The sequence below is a fragment of the Salmo salar genome, chromosome 29, assembly GCF_965601325.2.
Source record: "Salmo salar chromosome 29, fSalSal1, whole genome shotgun sequence".
NCBI classification, from domain to species: domain Eukaryota; kingdom Metazoa; phylum Chordata; class Actinopteri; order Salmoniformes; family Salmonidae; genus Salmo; species Salmo salar.
In genome coordinates this window covers 19,626,208-19,646,026 of record NC_138319.1, presented here as the reverse complement: position 1 = coordinate 19,646,026, position 19,819 = coordinate 19,626,208, and the positions used below count along the sequence as shown (strand labels likewise).

The 19,819-nt window shown below is 42.5% G+C and overlaps 1 protein-coding gene across 2 annotated transcripts in view; it reads right to left on the bottom strand.

The window, feature by feature from the left end:
* Nucleotides 1–2,032: 2,032 nt before the first annotated feature.
* Nucleotides 2,033–19,819, bottom strand: part of hecw1a (HECT, C2 and WW domain containing E3 ubiquitin protein ligase 1a) — an 83,672-nt gene continuing 65,885 nt past the window's right edge. For both annotated transcript variants that reach the window (XM_045710956.2, XM_045710958.2), the window contains 12 exons: nucleotides 19,214–19,310; nucleotides 18,684–18,767; nucleotides 17,935–18,041; nucleotides 13,104–13,218; nucleotides 12,612–12,725; nucleotides 12,311–12,463; nucleotides 10,977–11,075; nucleotides 10,508–10,637; nucleotides 9,985–10,131; nucleotides 9,567–9,681; nucleotides 8,032–8,230; nucleotides 2,033–5,570 (listed from right to left, as the gene is read on the bottom strand). In XM_045710956.2, coding sequence (XP_045566912.1) covers nucleotides 5,459–5,570; nucleotides 8,032–8,230; nucleotides 9,567–9,681; nucleotides 9,985–10,131; nucleotides 10,508–10,637; nucleotides 10,977–11,075; nucleotides 12,311–12,463; nucleotides 12,612–12,725; nucleotides 13,104–13,218; nucleotides 17,935–18,041; nucleotides 18,684–18,767; nucleotides 19,214–19,310 — 1,472 coding nt within the window. In that variant the 3' untranslated portion in view covers nucleotides 2,033–5,458. The remainder of the gene's footprint in view (nucleotides 5,571–8,031; nucleotides 8,231–9,566; nucleotides 9,682–9,984; nucleotides 10,132–10,507; nucleotides 10,638–10,976; nucleotides 11,076–12,310; nucleotides 12,464–12,611; nucleotides 12,726–13,103; nucleotides 13,219–17,934; nucleotides 18,042–18,683; nucleotides 18,768–19,213; nucleotides 19,311–19,819) is intronic.

Below are 19,819 nucleotides of genomic sequence, written 5' to 3'. Positions count from 1 at the left end.
CATGATGAGGGTGACAAAATGACTACCGTAATCAGAATGATGGGAAGTTTGAGAGCGCTCGATTTAATCTAAACAGTAAACAAAAAAGTTGTTTGACCTTAACCCGTTCGGCAATTTCATTGGTCTAATGAAAGCTTCATGCCGCCCAAAAACTGAGCACGTCACAGAATGTGTTTTTTTGTAGAAAAAAAAATTGAAAGCGGGAAAAATCCATATATTAGCCACGTCATTGTTTAAGCCGCGAGGTTCAAAGCCTGGGAAAAAAGTTGCGGCTTATAGTCCGGAATTTACGGTATATATATATATATATATATATAGCCCATTTTCTGCCCAATTTCGTGGTATCCAAATGGTAGTTACAGTCTTGTCTCATCATTGCAACTCTTTAACGGACTCGGGAGAGGCGAAGGTCGAGAGCCGTGCGTCCTCCGAAACACAACCCAACCAAGCCGCACTGCTTCTTGACACAATGCCCACTTAACCCGGAAGCCAACCGCAGCAATGTGTCGGAGGAAACACAGTGGACTGTGCCCCGGTCCGCCACAGGAGTCGCTAGTGCGTGATGGGACAAGGACATCCCTGCCGGCCAAACCCTCCCCTAACCTGTACGACGTTGGGCCAATTGTGCGCTGCCCCATGGGTCTCCCGGTCGCGGCAGGCTGCAACAGAGCCTGGACTCGAACCCAGAATCTCTAGTAGCACAGACCACTGTGCCACTCGGGAGGCCCTTAGGAAAGTATTCTGTACAAGACAAGACCAACTGCACAAATAAGCCAACAAATATTAGTAAAATAAAATATGGAACAGTAAATGAAAATGTTCAATAGATCTTTTGTTTGGATCAAGGTAGCTAGCTAGCTGACAGCAAAGGTGTCAGCTAGAGATGACGTGCAGAAGCCTGCAGGGATTTGTAGTCTTCCATGTCTACTTTGATGCTAATTAGCGTTTCCGAATCAGAGTAAATAGAGCTGATTATATTGATTAAAGTCTCCTTGTCCGAAAGAGATTTACATGATTATCAAAATGTCACACCAGGGTAAGAATACACGAAACACAGACCTTATTTGAAGTAGTTCTAAAATCCTCTATGGGAAAAATGAATGGTTAAAAAAAGATTGGAACCATTTCCGTGTTTGACCGCTAGGTTTTATGGCTATTATGACGCATCCAGTGTCTTCTGATCCCTCCTGTCTCAGCCTCCAGTATTTATGCTGCAGTAGTTTATGTGTCGGGGGGCTAGGGTCAGTCTGTTACATCTGGAGTATTTCTCTTGTCTTATCCGGTGTCCTGTGTGTATTTAAATATGCTCTCTCTAATTCTCTCTTTCTCTCTTTCTGTCTTTCTCTCGGAGGACCTGAGCCCTAGGACCATGCCTCAGGACTACCTGGTATGATGACTCCTTGCTGTCCCCAGTCCACCTGGCCGTGCTGCTGCTCCAGTTTCAACTGTTCTGCCTGCGGCTATGGAACCCTGACCTGTTCACCGGACGTGCTTGTTGCACCCTCGACAACTACTATGATTATTATTATTTGACCATGCTGGTCATTTATGAACATTTTAACATTTTAACATTTTGACCATGTTCTGTTTTAATATCCACCCTGCACAGCCAGAAGAGGACTGGCCACCCCTCATAGCCTGGTTCCTCTCTAGGTTTCTTCCTAGGTTTTTGGCCTTTCTAGGGAGTTTTTCCTAGGGAGTTTTTCCTAGCCACCGTGCTTCTTTCACATGCTTTGCTTGCTGTTTGGGGTTTTAGGCTGGGTTTCTGTACAGCACTTTGAGAATATCAGCTGATGTACGAAGGGCTATATAAAAATAAATTTGATTTGATTTGATCCACTGTGGGGCTCTATAGATTAGGAGCCTAGTTATCAAGGTCTCAAACATTCCTCTACCTTATCAGGCTCTTTAATCCTGAAGCTACTATGGTAACATTTGTACCACTGGCATTTTGGTTTTAGTGGCTCTGCCAATATCCATCTATTTCACTACATTGAGGTGAAACATATTCAAAGGGACTAGAGACAAAAGATTAATTACAAAGTGATTGTTTATTGACATTCGTGTACAGTGATATGAGTACATGGAGCGAAAGCACAGCCTGAGAATTTAGTGACCTGTCATCAAACCAGATTTGATCATAAACATGTCTTTCAAAATGTCACAATTCTGAAAGACAAAGCCCTACAGGACAAGGAAAGTTAAAAAGGAGAGGACAAAGGACCAATTTCCATAAGTGGGAGCCTTTTATCAAGTCATATCAACAAGGTATAGATGCTAATGCTAATCTATATCACAATCTTTCTGCCAGTTTTTGACTGACGATTGGAAGATCTACTGTTTTACCTTGCTGTTCCCAAGGGGATATAACATGAAAAATAAAAAGATTGATTTAAAAAAATCACAAAAATAAGGTACTCATAAACAAACTGTAGTACAGTTAGATTGAATTATCGATATTGAATTATCAGTGCATTATTTATTTGAAAGCTCTGATCAAGCTCTGATGTTAAATATTTGAATAGTTAATGCACTTAAACAACGTACATAGATCATTTAGAATAATTTAAGGGTAATATTGAATAATTTAAGAGCAATATTAATTTAATAAATATCCTCATATTATAGGATCGATCATACCAAGGGATGCCCAGGATATTCTATGGATAAAATTCTTCATAAAGCCAGTAAAAATAGACTACTGAATTTCATATTTTTTTAAAAATACAATGCTAGACAATTCAAACAAAATTACTTATTCTCTACATGACACATTTGTATGTCCCAAATGGCTACCCAACCCCTATATAGTGCACTACTTTTGAGAGGGCCTGGTCAAAAGTAGTGCACTACATAGGGAATAGGGTACCATTTCGTATGCAGACATTATCTGTGTCTTCGACCATTAAGGATGCAATTCCTACATCAACAACTTGAATAAACAACCATTTTCACCAGTCAATACCAACATAGAAGATGGATAGATTGGGTTCCCACTAGATGGCTAAACTGCAAAATTGTCTATATCATAAAAATGTATGAAACAAAACATTTTTAAGGTTAGGGTTAGGCATAAGGTTAGCAGTGTGGATAAGTTTAGAGTCACGGTTAGGTTTAAAATCAGATTTTAAGAATAGAACTAGTAGAACTAGACAGGGCTTCTGACTTTGCAACTTGGCCAGATAGTGACGAAATAGAATGAGGAAGAGAAAGAAGTGGTCAAGGTTACATTTACAGTGGAAAGAGAAGGAAGACAACACCAACATTTCCCCACAAATTCTAAATGAACAAAGCCGTTTTGAAATACAATTCAAAATCATGAAAAATATAAAAGATACTAAATGAAGGCAGAAGTAACAAAAAACGGTATGTACACATGGGGGAGAAAAACACGTAAAAGTCCTGTTTTTGAAAGCATTTCAATTCCTATGCCGTCATTATAAAAACACCTAAACAATACTGGACAATGTTTACCAAACAAAACATTCAAATTAGTTTTCCACCTTATGGTCCTAAAGAGAAACCATAATATTACATCACCAGCTTTGACCAAAAAAATCCAAAAACATTATAGAAAAAAACGACAGTACTTATGAAACGAAACTAACAAGAATCTTCTTTGCTCCCTGAACATTTCTTTTTTTTTGTAGTAGCCCTGGTTCTTTCCATGCAAATATTATACTATAATCATAGTACAACAGCTGTAGCTTCAATCATGGACAATCTACAGTATTTTACAGTATAACTAGGGGCCATTTAGGGCTGGTTTTCCTGAAACAGATTAATACTAGTTCAGGACTAAAAAGCACGGTCAATGGAGAATCTTCATTGAAATAGCTTTTTAGTCTAGACAGTGGTATTCAAACTTTTTCAGCGGGGACCCCTTTTCTTTTGTCCGAATTTCTGGCGAAACCTGAAAATCAGTCAATTTCGATTTTTACACAAACAAATAACCTTAAATTGATTACATTTTCATCATTTATCAAAATGTAATTAAAATAATCCAATAAATACATTTACTTACTAAAATTTGATTTTTCTAATTATGTTTCTCAAAAAACATTTACATATTATTGTATGGGACAATATACAATCCTAATTTTCTGGCCACCCTCCCAAAATAAACACGACTGCAATTCCCTCCGACTTTGAATACCACTGGTATAGGACTATGCCTAATCTGTGTTCCGGAAACTGCCATTTAGTGTACATCCTTTCAATGAAAATGTAAAAACAAAGGACGAGACCCCAAGAATAATTGTCAACACTAGACCAGGACAGAAAGGGATGTTCAACATGATGTTACACTCCATCAAAGTTGCACAGTGCATCACTGAGTACAGAATTTACCTCTATGGTTGAGATCTCTCAGTCAGCGTTTGGGCTAAGATTGCAAAACCCATGGTCCGAATGACAAGGGTATTATTTATGGTGTGAGCTCAATGACTCTGCAAGGCTGACAAGAGAGCTCTCAGAGCTTAGCCTTTCACATTCTAATCTTAGCCTTGTACTAGTTACATCATCATCACCTGGGTCCCTACAGTTCCTCTCACTGTACTGTACAGGAACTGTGACTTGACTCTAATAAGCCTCCTACTGCCATGATGCAGGAAAAACCATTGCACCACTCCATTGGCGTCTCCAATAGGATGTGTGATTCATTAACACATAGCTGGTGTCACTGAGGCAATAACTCAAGGAGGCACAGTACAGTATCTTTCTTGGGCGGGAGATTCAGACAACTGTGTGCTGTAAGTACACACAGGCTGGGCATGGACTCAGAACAGTGAATGAATTCCTAAAAAGCATCTGTTCATCCACTCTGAGGAATACGGTGATGCCCTTATGATGATAAAGCAATTGGTGAAACATGCATTAAACATGTTTATTAAATGTAACAATGGAAATAAAACAAATGTTTGGTCTTGTCACTGAATAGTCGTCGGGAGTCAAGGTGATTTCAGAAAATGCTCTGCGATGATTGATAGGACAAGATTAAGGTCTGGAGAGACTTACGATCTTTAGGGGGTCACCGCCGATGTCACTTCCTCTGATGTCAGAGGTGGCGGGCTGTGGGTGGCGGCCGGTGGAGCAAGCCCCTCCCCTGCATAGTGTCAGCCTCAGTCTTTGGAGCTGGAATAGAGTCTTATGGGGAAGATTAAACTGATGAGACCATGAGGTGAACAAAGTGGGGGGTCATAGAACAGGCTGGAGCCAGGGTCTTCACGATTGCATACATGTTGGTTTATGTACAATGTCTCAGATGAGTGATGCAGTGCATGCAAGTTTTAATACGTTTGATCCCTCTTTTTCAAACCTACTCCTCAGGTACGTATTGTAAGAAAACAACAACAGAGAATACCATTTGTCCAGAGTTAATATTTGTACGTAAAAAGAAAATAGTTTGTTAGTAGGGCGCCAGAGGAAGTCAGTCAGGGGTCAATGCCAGTGGTTAGTCTCACTCCAGGCCAAAGGTACTGGTCTCCTCCACAGCAATCAGCAGTTTCTCATACAGCATGGTGTAGGAGGGGTATGGGGGAAGGTCCAGGCGGTTGAAGCACGTGTGAGCCCTGAAAGAGAGGAGAGGAGCGGTTTGATTCTTGCATGGGCCACATACACTATATAGGTGGTTAACTGTAAATCTGACTCATGGACATTGTTTATCTCTTCCACCAATCATGAGAAAGCCCTAGGTTGAAATGTTATTCGCTAGCCATGCCATTCCCTTCTCCAACCTCAGCCTTATTTAGCTTCCTTACTGCTGACACTGCTTTCTACACAATGATAAACACTACCACTTCCTCTCCTCCACAGCGAAATGGGAGCCCTCTCCTTTCTGCTGACTTAGTTAGCTTTAAATGAGATCTTCTCCCGTTTGCCAAATACATGTCCAATGCAGGTCTAACAAGGTGAAAGGTATAAAGCAAATACTGTACAGGCATCAAATATATCACTGTTTGTAACGCAACCATTTCAGAGGGATCCATGAAAATTGGAATATGAAAATAGAAGTATGCCCAGGGGGTGTGTAAGGATTCAGTACTATAGTCAGTACTCATTTCAGCAAATTGAACTTCATATCACGTCTGGCACTAGTGAGTGACCATAATAACGTGTGTGTTCCAAACTTGGCAGCTCGCCTGGCGTTAGACATCAGCGACACATAGTGTTGTAGAAGCAATGTATACTGTGTGACCTGGGTGGTGTTCATTATAAGGCACACGTAGCAAAACATTTTGCAATGGAAAATATACACAAGGATTTGTCATCAGATAGTAGGCTACGTCCCTGTTTCACTCTGTTTGGTACCTACTGAACATGACCCAGCCACTTCTCCATCAACAACTCTTTTCACACAAGCAAGAAACCACATGCTAGTGGCGGATATACGCTAGTAGAAAATACACTAATAGAAGTGACTATTATGAACCTTTGCTAGACCACGTACAATTTACTCATTCGTGTTGAAATGACAAATAACGTTATCTGCTTCCAACGCAACTGTTTCATAATCTAGAAGATTGTCTAAACCAAATATTTTCACCAAGTTTTAGAACAAGGTGGGGGTGTGAGAAGTCTTTTTTTTTTAGCTCCTGAGAAAACTGGTTAAGAGCTGATTTCAAGGTAGATCTCTAAATGTAATGGTTGAGTAAACACCAGTGGCCGTTTCATTCCTTCCTCACATGGGTAACATAAGCCTTGATACCACACTCAACCAGCTGTCCGTATGGAGGATATGTATAAAAAGAGAGGGAGAGAGATAGATAGAGATCTGGTTACATCGGTCATGTGGGTGAGAATAGAATGGTTGCACTGTGAAAATGTTGGATTACATGACAATATCATGTGGTCTGAATGAGAGTGCCTCAGGTAAGGGAAGTCAAATCGGGAGATAGGGACTATGCCTGAAATGGGCTTATGTTTTTGTTTGAGTGACCACCTAATTTCCAATGACAGCTGACTGTGGTGTTGATTTTGCGCTTTGAGAATTGTCACTGGCAGATAAAATAGTACTCGTTTCAAAATAGATCATCTCATTGATGGAATGGTAAAAGCCAGTTTTTTTGTGACTTTTCTTTGTGTCCAGGACAAAACAATTGCTGCTGTATGGGGTCTCATGCACACACTAACAAAAAAACAAAAGCTGCCTTTCAGCCAGGATTTTTTTTGACAAGGCCATTAACAATACGGAATAAGAAAGAACTGTCCCGAAATTGGGATTGCAGTCTGTTCTATGTTCTAACGGAGGTCAATTTGACTGTATTTACACAGGCAGCCCAATTCTGATCTTTTTCTACTAATTTGTCTTTTGACCAATCAGATCAGATCTGTGTAAACACAGCCTTACTCTCATAATAGCCCAGTCAGATAAGCTGATGATATGTTTTGAAAAAACAGACAGTTTTCTTTCAATTTCCTTAAAAAATATTCTCGCTACAGCCTTTCCTATGAGGTGAAAGACTATTTATTTTGCTCAAATGTCTGTCCCTAAATAGGCCTAAATAGGGTGTGGCTACCTGCTTTAATAATTCTAAATGGCCACATTTAGCATGCGTTTCCAATGGACCTTATAAGTGTGTGGCAAGTTACAGTACATTTGACCCCAGAACCAGGTTTACTGTACTATATCCCAGTGTGCACAGAAGTCAATTCAAATCTATTCCACGTTGGTTCAATGTAAGTTCATTCAAATGATGTGGAAACAATGTTGATTCAACCAGTGTGTGCCCAGTGGAATGTCTTTCTGGATATTTCCATCTCCTTGTAGTGGAATAATTACATTAGTCAATGCAATTACCTTTTTATTCCAGAATAAAACACCCAAAACAGTGCACTCTGCCTCTAAGAATCATGAGTCTGCTTATGCCGTAGTGGTCAAAAAATACTTACAATGTAGTTTGCTTTTTATTAAGAGTTGATACTAGTTGATTATAAGAATAAAACTTGTCCAAAAGAGATATGATTCTTATAAGAGGATTCAATTCCAAACTATATATTTATGAATATGTTGGTATATTTTCTATCCAGTACCTGGGTAGTGAGGTGACCTTGCCCCACTTCTCGATGCAGAAGCGTCGTAGGCCGTTGCTTCCCCGTAGGGCAGCGAAGCCTTCATATGGAACACTGGAGGTGCCTGTCACAAACTGCAGCAGCCGCAGTCTCTGCTCGTTGTTGAAGCGTTCCACCGCACCCCAGAACCACCGCATCACTATGTGGCCATCATGGTAACCTGGGGAAGGAGTCATTAGGGTTCATTGGTGAGGTCAGTGTAGGTGTAACTGACTGGTACACAACCCTGGTTATCCTCACTGCTTTGTATTCTGCATCAACAGTACACACATGTGGTTGATACACATTGAGGGTGAAAGGGATTGAGTCAACCCCTTATTTAGTGTTTGAGAAATGTGCTTATTAACTGCAAGTCATTGTCATGACTATTACTACTGTGGACAGAGAAGCTAGCTCCCATTCTGAGAGAAAATGTTATGTTCACCACTTTCTCTCCATTTTGAAAGTTTTCACTTTAAATGACAAACTGCAATCTAAACAGGGCGCTGTTTGCTTTGGAGGCTGTGGAGAGAAGGGTGACTGCAGGCTTTCCAGTCCGGCTTGTGGTCCAATCCATCCAACAGCAAACTGACGTCTTTGCCAAACGAAAGGGCAAACGGCTCCAATTGTGCAGATGATGAGTTTGGCCAATTAAGAGCTTAGCCATAATGAGAACCAGATGAGCAGCCTGGCAGCTGGAGCACGGCCTTCTGGGTGATAAATGAGTTATGGACGTTTATGGGCATTTCGGGGCTTGCCGGACCTCCGCCACATCTGTCTGTTCAAAGGAGGCAGAGAGAAATTGCAACGGCGCTCATGATGTGGCCGTAATCAGTTACAGACGCACACTCTCTTATGTCAGGTGACATGGTGCGTATGCGCTAATGAGGCCGTGAGACGGATGTTCCGGCATGTTTTACTTGGCGTTGACCGCTCTGTGTCATTACTGTACTGTACCAGGCCTGTCAGTTGGAACATATACACTCTAGTACTTTGTTATGCAGAAAGGGACACATTGATTTATGCTTCCAAAACAGCATTAAACAGCATGACTGTCACTGGCAGCTTTTCGACCATCTTTGTCAGTCTTTTTACATTGCTACTTTCTTTCCTCCCCGGTGTGGTCTGCAGCACCGTCAGTTTCAGTTTCAACTCGTAGGAAAAAAAGGCGCTATCAAGGTTCCAAATGAGTTCTTCGGCTGTGCCCATAGGAGAACCCTTTTTGGTTCCAGGTAGAAACCTTTTCGGGTTCCATGTAGAACAACCCGGGAAAAGGGTTCTACATGGAACCCAATAGGGTTCTACCTGGAACCAAAAAGGGTTCTTCAAACGGTTCTCCTATGGGGACAGCCGGAGAACACAGTTATGTTCTTTATAGCAGATTTTTTTTCCTCAGAGTCAATAGTACATGTTTTACTTTAGGAAAAAGAACATTTCCCTTGGACACTTCACAAGATGACTATCCCAGAACAGAAACAGAAGCATTCAGATGTCTGCATTGATTTTTACTTCCTCACCTCCTCGGTACTCTGTGTTGGTCCTCCAGTCGTTTAGGTCGATCTCAGCCGTCCCTGCAATAACCAGCTCCAGCTCTCTGGCATCAAACACCGACACCAGACGAGAGTCTACCACCTGGGGCCAGAGGAGGGTTGGAGTGGGGATTAGGGAGGTCAATAGATGATTGCCTGCTGTTCCACAAATGAATGGAATTCACTTGGCAATGGTGAGATGGAATAATGTCTCTGACACTTCCTCTAGAGACCATACCTTCCTTTGGCATTTACAGATGGAAAGGGACTGGATAGGTGTAAGCATCATGATAATGGGGAGGATCCGCCATGTTGCTTATACCCATCCTATTCCTTCAGATCTGCAAACACTGAGGGGTTAGTAGGGGTCAAAGGCCATGGGGGGTATTCTAGGTTTGTGCTGTACCTCATAGAAGCCTCGGACCAGGGCCTCAGTCTGCTGCACTACCCCGCGCTCTACCCTCCACTTGGCCATGCGCTCAATGTACTCCTTCTTGTTCTTCTCCGTCACCTGAAGGTTGGAGCCACCCGACTTTAGCTCCCGCTCCGTCACCTAACACAGGAAATGACAAACAGGAAATTATGTCAGAAAACTGTATTTATGAAGGGTGTGTGGCGTGGGGACCATTTTGGGCTAAAATAACTTTTGCTTCTTTGACCTCCCAACAAAAGATGTACTCTGGTGTGGTGGGCAGATGTTAACTTCGAAATTAAACTTTAAAGTGAAACTTCCAACCCATTTTATTCTGTCTTGGGCAGAAAAATATAATCATTTATTGATAAAGTACTCAATTTCCCAAAGTTACAACATACTACAAAGTGCCAGGTCAGGCTAAGCAGAGACAGTCAAAGCCCTAGTGCCTCGTGGCCTACCTCAGACTGATCCCTGAGACTGACCCCTAACAGACTGACTCCTAACTTAGACTGACCTGGCCAAAGACCTCCTCATTGACGGTGAAGGTGAGGTCCAGGATGTCAGTGATGTCATTTTCCTTCATCCACTGGAGACTCTGATGGAACTCCTCATCCAGATACTCCAGATCACTCAGGTCTGTGGATCTGTGGGGACATCACACATTGACTGGTTGACTGATCGATATGATGTTACAGTAGGATTCCTTTTAGTCGACGTGTAGCATGATGCAATGTTAGTACAGATACATTGTACAGGGAGAGGTGTGTGTGGGGTAATTGTACAGGGAGAGTTGTGAGTCAGGTAGATTGTGGCATAAGACGTGTGTGTGTGTAGAGTGAAGAGGGGTAATGTGTGTGTGTGTGTGTGTGTGTGTGTGTGTGTGTGTGTGTGTGTGTGTGTGTGTGTGTGTGTGTGTGTGTGTGTGTGTGTGTGTGGGGGGGGGGGGGGGTATATGGAAGCAAAAGGGTGGTCAATGTACTCACAGTCTGAGGAGGGCCTTGTAGAAGGGTCGTGTGAAGAAGGCATCCAGCAGATACTGGTGGATCAGGGCCAGGCCTAGAATACGCCCACTGAAGCGGAACCTAGGAAGGAAAGGAGACGAGGAGAGGAATCCACTTTAGACTATTGAGAGGCAGGCCATGGTCTTGGACAGGACAAGCTGCATAAACCTGTCTTTGTCTTCTAAAGGTAAAAACTGTGGAAAAGCCCTATCATCTGTTCAGGAAAGGGTCTATTCTCAAGGAATGATGGATGTTGTTGGTTAATGGTATAATTGACACTAATTTACTTTCAACTTGTGACTGGTAATTAATGACTCGGCAGAGTGCCAGCTGCCAAGCTATAAACTTTACCCGCATTGGTTCAAGTCCAGCTCCAATGACAGGCTAATTGGCATGCTATGGCAACCATTTTGTGTCCATGAAGTAGTTTAATTTCCGGTGACAATGAACTGAGCTCACAAGGCTGCATTTCCACTAAGAGTAAAACAGGGAATATCACAGGGTGTTGGCTACATTTCATAGCTGAAATCAGTTTCTCCTCTATAGGTTTAGTTTTTCAGTCTATGCTATTACACTAGTCATTTGCCTGAGTACACAAGTCATTTGCGCTGTTGAAAACCAACAATCCTTGTACTATCCCCCACTGCTTCAGGGTTGACACAGTTGGTAAATACATCATACCATGTTTACTAGAGTGTCATCATTATGTTTGTGTCAAGGGGAAGATTAAACAATGCTTGGTTTTACATGACTCCCCTAGTCCCACCAATCAAATGCTAATGCGCGATAATAACCCTAGACAATTTGATGACCTACACCACTTGCATGGTGATCATAAAATCCTTGGTCAAAGATGCACAGATACCAACTGTAAAACATCTGGTTTTATTTGTATTTTTATTCATTAATAGTCTCTTGGCTAAGCCTCCCTTGAAGAAGAGATTCATATCTTATTGGCTGCATTTACTCAGGCAGCCCAATTCTGATATTTTTCCCAATTATTATAGGTCTCTCTTTATGCAGTGTTGTGGTGTCTCTCTTGTCATGATGTGTGTTTTGCCCTGTATTTTTATTTTTAATCCCCCGTCCCCACAGGAGGACATTTGCCTTTTGGTAGGCCAAATAAGAATTTGTTCTTAACTGACTTGCCTAGTTAAATAAAGGTTAAATGAATCTGATTGGTCAATAACCAATTAGTGGCAAAATATCAGAATTGGGCTGCCTGTGTAAACACAGACAATAGATTACCTGGTTAAATATCTGGATAAAAAAGTCATATTTATGATAATATGCTCTCCCAGGGTATCAGTCCTCACCATTCCAGATGGTTCTCAACGAAGGCAGACATGGGGCTGATCTGGACGGTGTAAGTGTCGTTGGCTGAGTACTCAAACAGGCCGTAGTAAGGGTTGAATAGCTCTTGGGACAACAAAAAGAAGAACTCCCTGGAGGGGCCGCTGTAGTCCAGCCTAGAGACGGGGACATGGGGGATGTAGTTTACAAAAATACGGCAATGGAATCAATCCCACATGCACATGCTTCCATGCACATGTCCGCTTCCACGCACACGTCCACTTCCATTCACACACATGCACACACAAACACACACACGCTTACCCCTCCTCTCCCAAGAAGGTGATGTAGAGCTTGTTCCTCTGCAGCTCCTTGCGGGAGTAGGCCATCACCTGGTTGAAGGTGCCCTCCAACAGGTGGTCTCTTCTGATGATCAGTCTGGGACAATAATGAAATGGTTAGCAAACTACAGTTCCTATACAGACATGCTTATCTCCTCTCATCACATCATCTTACTGGGTCTTATAGAGCTATTCAGAACATTTAAGATAGAAATTCAGACATAATCCACAATGCTACATGGTAGAAAATCATCTACTGTATCTATCTCTATGTGTAGTTTCTGCTTGCAACATCTTGCAATATCCTTGACATATAATTACCACCAGGGGGTGGGTATCAGCATATACACTCAAGCATGTGTGTCACACACACACACACACACACACACACACACACACACACACACACACACACACACACACACACACACACACACACACACACACACACACACACACACACAGACAGACTTACTTGATCTTCCCTGGCCCCTGGCCATAGCCCTTAGCTTCCAGCTTCCTGTAAAAGTTGCGCAGTTTGGCTTCAAAGTCTCTGCGGTATGGAGCAGGAGCTCGGGCCCTCTGTAAGCCTGCCAACACACACACACACACACACACACACACACACACACACACACACACACACACACACACACACACACACAGTGAGCGATAGCCATAATTTACATAATGCACAGTGCATATCCGACCAGCGGTGGAATATGCTGCCGCAGTGTGGCACGCAGGGCTAACCAAGGGACAATCCGATACCAGAGAAGAGCAGTTCTTATCATCATTGGCACATTTGTGATCCATCAGTCAACTAATTATTTGACTTGACTTGAAGCTAGCCCGAGTCAGGCCAGCCTCAGTTCAACAGAGCAAGGGAGGAGAAAAGTACTACTCAGATGCATGCACCAATCTGGGCCTACCATCACTTCACACGCACTCGCAGGGAAAATGTCTCGGTCCTTCGCAAGATTACATTTTAAATCTGACCCTTAGCGCCGTATCCTCCCACTTCAACGATCGTCTGTGAGCCTACACCAGACCTGCTCCTCAACTAAAATGGAACTGATCCACCGCAGGACTGAGCGTTTCTGTTGCAGCGCCGTCCCAGCCATGGCTCGCCTGCTGAACAGTTGACGATTAAAATAATTTTCTGTAGTTTACAGTATTTTAATTTGTATTGCCAATTGTAATATTCAAATTTAAGTTGTATTCACAATTCGGCATGTTGCTGACATTTGTACAATGTTCTGTTGAAAAAGCAGTAAAAAAAACTTCTCTCTCAACAAAGACCAAAGGGAGAGAAAATGCAGCATCATTCCAATCCAGGTTTGCCTCCCTCCCGCTATGGCCCTACTCCTATTCATTCATTAATAGCTCCTCTGCTCTCATCAAACATAATAAGAACCCCTGACACCTCCTCACGGCCTCTTAACGACTCTAACAGCTCATTAACGCTGCATGGCCATGCTCTAATGTGGCACAGCGGGGCCTTTCATGGGGAGTGATGATCGTAGTGTGAGGATGCTAGCTGTTAGCTGCTAGCCTAGCACCAAATATATTTATAACTAACCCAAAATATACTGAACAAAAATAGAAACACAACCTGCAACAATTTCAACGATTTTACTGCGTTGCAGTTAATCTAAGGAAATCAGTCCATTGAAATGAATTCATTAGGCCTTAATCTATGGATTTCACATGACTGGGCAGGGGTGCAGCCATGGGTGCCCCTGGGAGGACATAGGCCCACCCACTGGGGAGCCAGGCCCAGCCAATCACAATGATTTTTTTTTACCCACAAAAGAGCTTTATTACAGAGAGAAATACTCCTCAGTTTCAACAACTGTCCGGGTGGCTGGTCTCAGCCGATCCTGCAGGTAAAGAAGCCGGATGTGGAGGTTCTGGGCTGGTGTGGTTACACGTGGTCTGCGGTTGTGAGGCCGGTTGGATGTACTGCCAAATTCTCTAAAACGACTTTGAAGGTGGCTTATGGCAGAGAATTGAACATAAAATTCTATGGCAACAGTTCTAGTGGACATTCCTGCAGTCAGCATGCTAATTGCACTCTCCCATAAAACTTGAGACATCTGTGGCATTATGTTGTGTGACATTTTATTGGCCTTTTATTGTCCCCAGCACAAGTGGCACCTGTGTAATGATCATGCTGTTTAATAGCTTCTTGATATACCACACCTGTCAGGTGGATGGATTACATTGGCAAAGGAGAAATACTCACTAACAGGGATGTAAACAAATTTGTGCACAACATTTTAGAGAAATAAGCTTTTTGTGAGGCGTATGGAACATTTCTGGGATCTTTTATTTCAGCTCATGAAACATGGGTCCAACACTTTACATGTTGCGATTATATTTTTGTTTAGTATACTGTAGTTCATCTGTGTCGTTTTCAGTGGGAGCAAATTAAGGATCGTGAGCAGAACCAAGGACACATAAGCGAGATCCTATTGGTGCGTTTTAGCATGTACAGTACAGTGGCAAGAAAAAGTATGTGAACCCATTGGAATTACCTGGATTTCTGCATTAATTGGTCATCAAATTTGATCTGATCTTCATCTAAGTCACAACAATAGACAAACATAGTGTGCTTGAACTAATAACACACAAATTATTGTATTTTTCTTGTCTATATTGAATACATCATTTAAACAGGTTGGAAGGTTCGAAAAATTATGTGAATCCCTTGACTAATTGGAGTCAGGAGTCAGCTAACCTGGAGTCCAATCAATGAGACGAGATTGGAGATGTTGGTTGGAGCTGCCTTGCCCTATAAAAAACACTCACAAAACTTGAGTTTGCTATTCACAAGAAGCATTGCCTGATGTGAACCATGCCTCGAACTAAAGAGATCTGAGAAAACCTAAGATTAGGAATTGTTGACTTGCATAAAGCTGGAAAGGGTTACAAAAGTATCTCTAATAGCCTTGATGTTCATCAGTCCACGGTAAAACAAATTGTCTATAAATGGAGAAAGTTCAGCACTGTTGCTACTCTCCCTAGGAGTGGCCGTCCTGCAAAGATGACTGCAAGAGCACAGCGCAGAATGCTTGATGAGGTTAAGAATAATCCTAGAGTGTCAGCTAAAGACTTACTGAAATCTCTGGAAAATGCTAACATCTCTGTTGACGAGTCTAAGATACATAAATCACTAAACAAGAATGATGTTCATGGGAGGACACCACAGAAGAAGCAATTGCTGTCCAAAAAAAATAATGGCTGCACGTCTGAAGTTTGCAAAAGTGCACCTGGATGCAAAATATTCTGTGGACAGATGACACTACAGTTGAGTTATTTGGAAGAAACACACAACACTGTGTGTGGAGATAAAAAGGCACAGCACACCAACATCAAAACCTCATCCCAACTGTAAAGTATGGTGGAGGGAGCATCATGGTTTGGGGCTGTTTTGCTGCTGCAGCAGAGTCATTATTGTTCAGCTGTGGCGGTAACTTTTACAAAACATGGACCCTCGTGCTCGTCATAGTCACACATATTTTGTCTGTTTGTGTTTAGGTGAATCTGGACTCCATCACTTCCCACATGACCTTCTCTATATATGTCACACCCTTTGGATTCTTCCCCAGGCATCATTGTTTCTGTTTCAGTTTCATGTCTGTTTCGTTGTTCGTGTTTCGCGTATTGATTCAATCACCCACTCCTTGAACTTGCTTCCCAACTATCAGCGCACATCATTACAGAAGTAAATCAAAAACAGAATTTCTTCAACAGAAGAAAATACGCTTTCTGGAGTGGCCCAGTCAGAGTCCTGACCTCAAACCGATTGAGATGCTGTGGCATGACCTCAAGAGAGCAGTTCACACCAGACATCCCAAAAATGTTGCTGAAATGAAACAGTTTTGTAAAATGGAATGGTCCAAAATTCCTCCTGACCGTTGTGCAGGTCTGACTACAGAAAACGTTTGGTTGAGGTGGTCAACCAGTTACTAAATCCAAGGATTCACATACTTTTCCCATCCTGCACTGTGAATGTTTACACGGTGTGTTCAATAAAGACATGAAAACGTATAATTGTTTATGTGTTATTAGTTTAAGCAGACTGTGTTTGTCTATTGCTGTGACCTAGATGAAGATCAGATCAAATTTTATGACCAATTTATGCAGAAATCCAGGTATTTCCAAAGGGTTCGCATATTTTTTCTTGCCACTGTATCTGCACATTTCAAATAAGGAACACACTCTCTGTGAAGCGTGTATGTGCAATAATACAATTCGCCCTTGCACTACCTGTAATATTTTTTTTTACTTTAGCAAAGCTCCACGTCTACAAAACTTACTGAACTCTGTTCATAACAGATTCCAGCTTTGGGAACAGAGGACTGTATTGCGATCTGGCTTTTCTTCGATGAGAAAATCAGGAGAATGTCGGCCCAGTTCCATCTCGCTCCATATTCTCCCACTGCCGGCCACTGGGCTTCCTCTCCTCACCATATTACATCACAGAGGTATTGCTCTATGGTGTGATATTTAAGCAATAAGGCCCGAGGGGTGGTGGTCAATATACCATGGCTAAGGGCTGTTCTTATGCATGATGCAAACCGGAGTGCCTGGATACCATAATCCCCCAAGGTGCCTTATTGCTATTATAAAATGGTTACCAAGGTAATTAAAGCAGTAAATATACATGTTTTGTCATACCCATGGTATACGGTCTGATATACTACGGCAGTCAGCCAATCAGCATTCATGGCTCGAACCACCCAGTTTATAATGGATTCTATTTCACAGTGTAATTATTAATTCATAACTGGCGCTAGGAGCCCACAGTATGGTCTGACTGATATTTCATAGCCAGTGTAATTATGGGTATGCTATCTTTGTAAAGGCTGAGGATAGAATGTTGACACCATCAACCCAATTGCTCATTTAAATCACTCATTGTGGTTTGCATTGAGTGGTGCTTGGGCTTCGCAATAGCTACTGTTCAAGAGGTAACTAGTTGTTTCCCTTAATGGGACTAATTCATAAGTGGCACTTGTTATGACTTGATTTCATGTGGTTCTAAGGATCCTGATTGGCTTAGGTCCTTAGTGCAGTCCGAGTGGTTACCCTCACTTAAATAAATGATGCCTATTCAGACATGGTTTGGGGTATTAGTAAGTCGCTCTGGATAAGAGCGTCTGCTAAATGACGTAAATGTAAATGTATTAAGTTAGGAGGGATTGGAGGTGGCCCATGAGGCTAGAGCCCTGTACTTGGTTAGCATGCATGAGAGCTGATTGGCTGGTCAGTGAAGTTAAAAGTGAGGTAAGACCCACCTGGGGAGTTTTGTGGCGAGGATCCGGGTGAGCAGCGGGGCGAGAAGCTGTACCCTGGGTGAAAGGAGTGGGGTGGAACATAGGACATGATTTCCTCCTCAAACAAGCTGCAAGGGAGGGAGGGAGAGAGGGAGGGAGGGAGGGAGGGAGGGAGGGAGGGAGGGAGGGAGGGAGGGAGGGAGGGGGAGGGAGGGAGGGAGGGAGGGAGGGAGGGAAAGTGAGGGAGAGAGAGAGCGTTAAAGGGATTGTTTACAAATTCCAAATGGTCCAAATGTTATGGACACCTAGAAAGTACTCAGTATCAAGTCTTTATTCCATTCCATTTCGTGAAGGAAATTATCCCTGCATTCTATACATAAACTGTCTGTCGATCATGTAGATTACAGGCTTTGCTCTCCTCACAAACATGGTAGGCAGACTGTAACAAATACCAATTCTGTCAGGCTGGGTCTGTGAACTATAAACCAATCAAATTACGGCTGCTGGCTGGTCTGTGGACTATAAACCAATCACATTACGCCTGCTGGCTGCTGGCTGCTGGTTGTGGGCATGGGTATATAGGCCTAAAGTAATACAGTGTGCCCATGTGAAGGGTGTAATCGTATTGGCGGTGAGACAGACAATGAATGAGCCGTGGGACTAGATGCTCTGGGTTTACTGTAATCTAGCCAGCGTCCGGCCAGCGGAGCCCCGCAGAACCAGCCAAAACAACCATCTAGTGTCAACAACAACAGGGTAAACAACACTACCTCAGTAGAATGACCAGGTCAGCGTCACAAGACAGCTTCTCCACCCCCTGTGAACCTTCCGTCTTGATGTAGTGGATCTTCTCCCTGATTGGTTGACAGAGTGAGAGCAGTCAAACATTCAGCCAAATTGTGACCTTAGAATTGTAAGGTTCTATCGGCAAAAAGAGGATTCTGAGATTGGCTTTAAACAAAAACTCACTGTACTGCCCTCCAAGTATGAGAGCCTGCCTGTTCACACTGACTCTGTTAATTGTAAGAACTTCACCCTCACACAGGAAACTGGACCCCTTGTAGTCACACTTACAAACTACAACATAAAGGCTTTATAGGGCATTCATAGTCTTAAAAAAAAAAAAATACTTCACAAATAATTTATAAACCAAGTCATAGTACATAAAAAGTGATATAAAAGGTTACTACCGAACGTATTTGTTCAGAACGTAAACACAAAAAGGTATAAATACAAACTCATAAAACAATTCATAAAGCAATAATAAGTCTTGCAAAAAATATAATATATAGAGGATCACCTTAGTACATGGTTCCTGGCCAGGCTCGGCTGGCGCTCTTGAAGCATCTCAAAAATGTTTGGCTGTCGAAGGAACGCCACTATCTTGTCATTGTAAGCTGTGGTGAGGGGGAGACAGAGGGGCAGGATGTCATCTATTGAGATGACTCATGTATTGGAGGCAGCTCTGCAGACTGGTCACTAGCTGGTAAAGTCACAAAGTCAGAGAATCTGATTTGAAACTTAACCCTGACCTTAACCCTAGCCTTAACCACACTGCTAAACTTAAATGCTGGAACCCTGCTAATATTTTTACGATATAGACCATTTTTACTTTGCAGTTGGCCCACGTTAAGTTCTGCCTCCAGGGCAAGATTCATGACAATAAACGTTAACCTGGACAGAGGGCGGGAAAGTGAGGCGCAACACTATCTCCCGTAAAATAATACAGTCAATAAAATGATGATTAAAACAAAGTGACCTTTCTGTCAAATGGCGTTCATCAGACAGAGAAACTAGGGAGACAGAAGACATGATGAAGTTAGCTCTGGTCCAGGGTGTTATATGCAGCTTGCTGATGCTGAGGTTAGCAAGCTGCATATAAGTCCTTGGACCAGAGCAAGTGTCA